Source organism: Coffea arabica, chromosome 11e, assembly GCF_036785885.1.
Source record: "Coffea arabica cultivar ET-39 chromosome 11e, Coffea Arabica ET-39 HiFi, whole genome shotgun sequence".
NCBI lineage: Eukaryota > Viridiplantae > Streptophyta > Magnoliopsida > Gentianales > Rubiaceae > Coffea > Coffea arabica.
The window spans coordinates 15,924,879-15,928,263 of NC_092331.1; the positions used below are offsets into that span (position 1 = coordinate 15,924,879).

Genomic DNA, 3,385 nt, shown 5'->3' on the forward strand with positions numbered 1-3,385 from the left:
ATCGTCTCCAGCTCCGTGTCAACTCCTAGGTTCGCCAAAAAATCAGCCGGCTTGTTCGCCTCTCTATAGCAATGCGTAATTTCCCGGAAATGACGCTTGTATCTAAGCAAGCCCTCCAACTCCCGTTGTTATCTAGCGAATTAGCCTCGATGTGGAGGTCATGCAAGCGACGGGTTACACATAATTGGACCCCAAATGCCATAGCCTTGAGTTCCGCATGTAAACTCGTCAAGGAGCCAAAGAAGCAGGAATATTCGACACTGACCTGCGTTTCCCAGTCCCTCACCACGCCTCCACCCCCACTAACTCCCGGGTTCCCCTTAGTACAACTATCTGAATTCAACTTACACCCTACTGTGGTAGCCATCCAACGCACTAGGAGTATCGACATCCTCCATCTCAAAGCCAACAAAGAAGAGTAGAACCCCTCCCAAGGGCCCGACGAAAATGTTATCTCCGGAAATTGGCCATGAAATAAGTCCCTTAATTGGTGAAAAACCTGCCGTACCACCTCAGTACCCATCATCCTCCTCCCTTCAAAGACCGCCTTGTTCCGTGCTTTCCACAGTTCCCAGCAAGCGAGCATAGGGAGCAGCCAATAGACGAATTTGAGGTACACATTTTGCCCATGGGGCAACCACCACCGTAGCACCCTGTGCCGCAAATTGGACACCTTGCCCATCTCCCCTGGGTTCTCGAAAGTACTCCAAACCTCCCTTGCTACATCCCCTGTGCAAAAAATGTGGTCAAGCCCCTCCTCGTCTGGAACTACGCAATAGTGACACCTAGATAGACCGTGAATCCCAAATTTACGTAGAACATCTGACATGGGAAGCCTTGACCGTAGGAGCCGTAACATGAAAAAAGAGATCTTGATTGGGCATCCCTTGAGCCAAAATTGGGAGGCCACCCAGGACCCATTAGACTCCTGCTCAACCAGAGAGTACGCCGAGGCAATTGAAAACACTCCATCCTACGTTAAAGCCCAAACCATCCTGTCAGACCCTCGAGAGAAAGAAGAGGGAACGTCCATGACCTGCCTTACCACCCCAGACTCTAGAACTTGGTTGAGTAGCCCTAAATTCCACCTTGCCTGTGTGACAAAATCTGAAACTTCATGAAAAATCTCCACCCGATGGCATATGGCTCCTGTCCCCAACCAATTATCATGCTAGAAATCCATTGATCGCTTATTCAGAATCCAACTGATGTGCTCCTCTGCCAAAAGCTGGACTGAACATAATCTCTGCCACATTGAAGAGTGTGAGTTGGCACCCTCTGCCAGGCATGGATGGACCCCTTTACAGTACTTTGCTGAGAAAAACTTTGCCCACAGAGATTGCTGCTGCCTAAAGGTCCACCAGAGCTTAATGGAAAAAGCGTCATACACCTTCGCAATGCTCCGAACGCCGATCCCACCTTCCTCGTGTGGGTGGCACAAATCACCCCAACTAATCCAATGGAACTTAGGTCCAAAATCCGTCGATCCCCACAAGAAATTCGCCATCACCTTTTCCAGCAAGGCAAAAACCCTCCTCGGCAGCATCGCCGCTGCCAACAAATAAATCGACATTGAAGACAACACATTCCATAGCAGTACTATCTTACCCCCAGTCGAAAGAACTCGATGCTTCCATGATAAGATTCTAGTGGTTATGATATTGCAAATCTCTGCAAAGTAACTCGTTCTACGCCGTCCAATAAATAGTGGGCAGCCGAGGTATTTACATGGGAATGATTTGTATGAGAAACCTGTCACCACTTCAATCATTGCGCGCCTTTGCGGGGGAAAAGTTGGGTGCACTAAGAAACAACTCTTTTGACAATTAACCTTCTGCCCCGACACCCCACAATATCCATCGACAACCCCTTTGACCAACTTGACCGAGGCCTTAAGGCCTCTCATCGTCAGCATATGCCAAATGAGTCACTAGAGGGCAACTACTCGGGATTTTGAACGGCCGGAAGCTGCAATGCCCCGCCAATGGATTTAAAGCCTGAGAGAGAATCTCTGCTCCAATCACAAACAAGGCCGGCGAAATTTGATCTCCTTGCCGTAACCCTCGCGTGGACTTAAAGAACCCATGCGGTAATCCATTCACGATAACAGAAAACCAGACATTAGAGATCAACAGCCAAACCATGTCAATCCACAACTCGCTAAACCCAAAATGCCTCAGTACTTGTATCAAGAAAACCTAGGAAACCCTGTCATAAGCTTTCATCATGTCCAATTTGAGCATCACGTTCCCGCCCCGATTGGGTTTCTTTATGTCACTCAACAACTCTTGAGCAAGAAGAAAGTTATCCGCCATTTTCCGTCCAGGCACAAAGCCACTCTACTGTGGAGAGACAATACGAGGCAAAACTCTAGCCAAACGGGAGAATAAAATTTTGGAAATTACCTTGTTGACAAAGTTACACAAACTTATCAGTCGGCATTGAGTAAAATCCTGTGGACACTGTGCCTTAGTGAGTGACACGATAGCAGTAGCAGTGACACTTCGTGGTAGCATCGCTCCACAAAAGAAGCTCATGATCGCCCTGTGAACATCCTCAGCCACCACCTCCCATGCCTCCGTAAAAAACTTTCCCGTGAAGCCATCCGGGCCCGCCGCACTATCCCCATCCATCGAAAAAATGACTTTCTTGACTTCGTTTAGTGACGGGACCTCTGTCAGCTCCATGTTATCCTGCTCAGTGAGTATCGTTGGGATAATCTCTAACATCTCGCTGGACGGCCTGCTTCCCTCCTCTGTGAACAAATCCTGAAAGAAAGAAACGGCTTCAGCACAAATGCTTGTTTCGTCATCCACCCACTCCCTATTGCTCTTCTGAATCCTATGTATAACTGACTTCATCCTCCTCTCCGTCACGACAGCGTGGAAAAATGTCATATTCTTGTCCCCGTCTGAGAGCCATTTACCTCAAGCTTTCTGCCTCCAGAAATCTTCTTCAACCACCACAGCCCATCTCAATTTCGCACACTCTTCTTGTAAATTCAAAAGCAACCCGTCCGATGGTTGGTTATCATGAGCTATTTCAGCTTCCAATACCCTTTGCTTAGCCGTACGGCTTGCCAAGTAAATGTCCCCAAACTCACTCCTAGACCACTGCCGGAGTGCGTGTTTCACCTTTCGCATCTTATCTGACAGAACTCTTAGAGGTGACCCAGCGAAGGTAGCATCCTAACTCCCCTTGACCTCTTCCAGGAAACCCGGTTTTTTTGTCCAGAGATTCAAGAACCGAAAAGGCAAAGGCTTGCCATCCAACCTTGTTGCCGCCGATAACAAGAGCGGGGCATGATCGGATGGATCTCTCCCCAAGTGTTGCACCATAATATTATTCTCTAATAACATTGTAGCCGCATTAATCAAGAGACGGT

The 3,385-nt window shown here is 48.2% G+C and overlaps 1 protein-coding gene across 1 annotated transcript; it reads right to left on the reverse strand.

Annotated features, from left to right (window-relative positions):
• Positions 1-1,892: 1,892 nt before the first annotated feature.
• Positions 1,893-2,897, reverse strand: LOC140021160 (uncharacterized). Its single transcript, XM_072071932.1, has 2 exons — positions 2,406-2,897; positions 1,893-2,198 (listed from the first exon to the last, which is right to left on the reverse strand). The coding sequence occupies exons 1-2, from the start codon at positions 2,895-2,897 to the stop codon at positions 1,893-1,895; spliced, it is 798 nt and encodes a 265-aa protein (XP_071928033.1).
• Between the last annotated feature and the right edge of the window lie 488 nt (positions 2,898-3,385).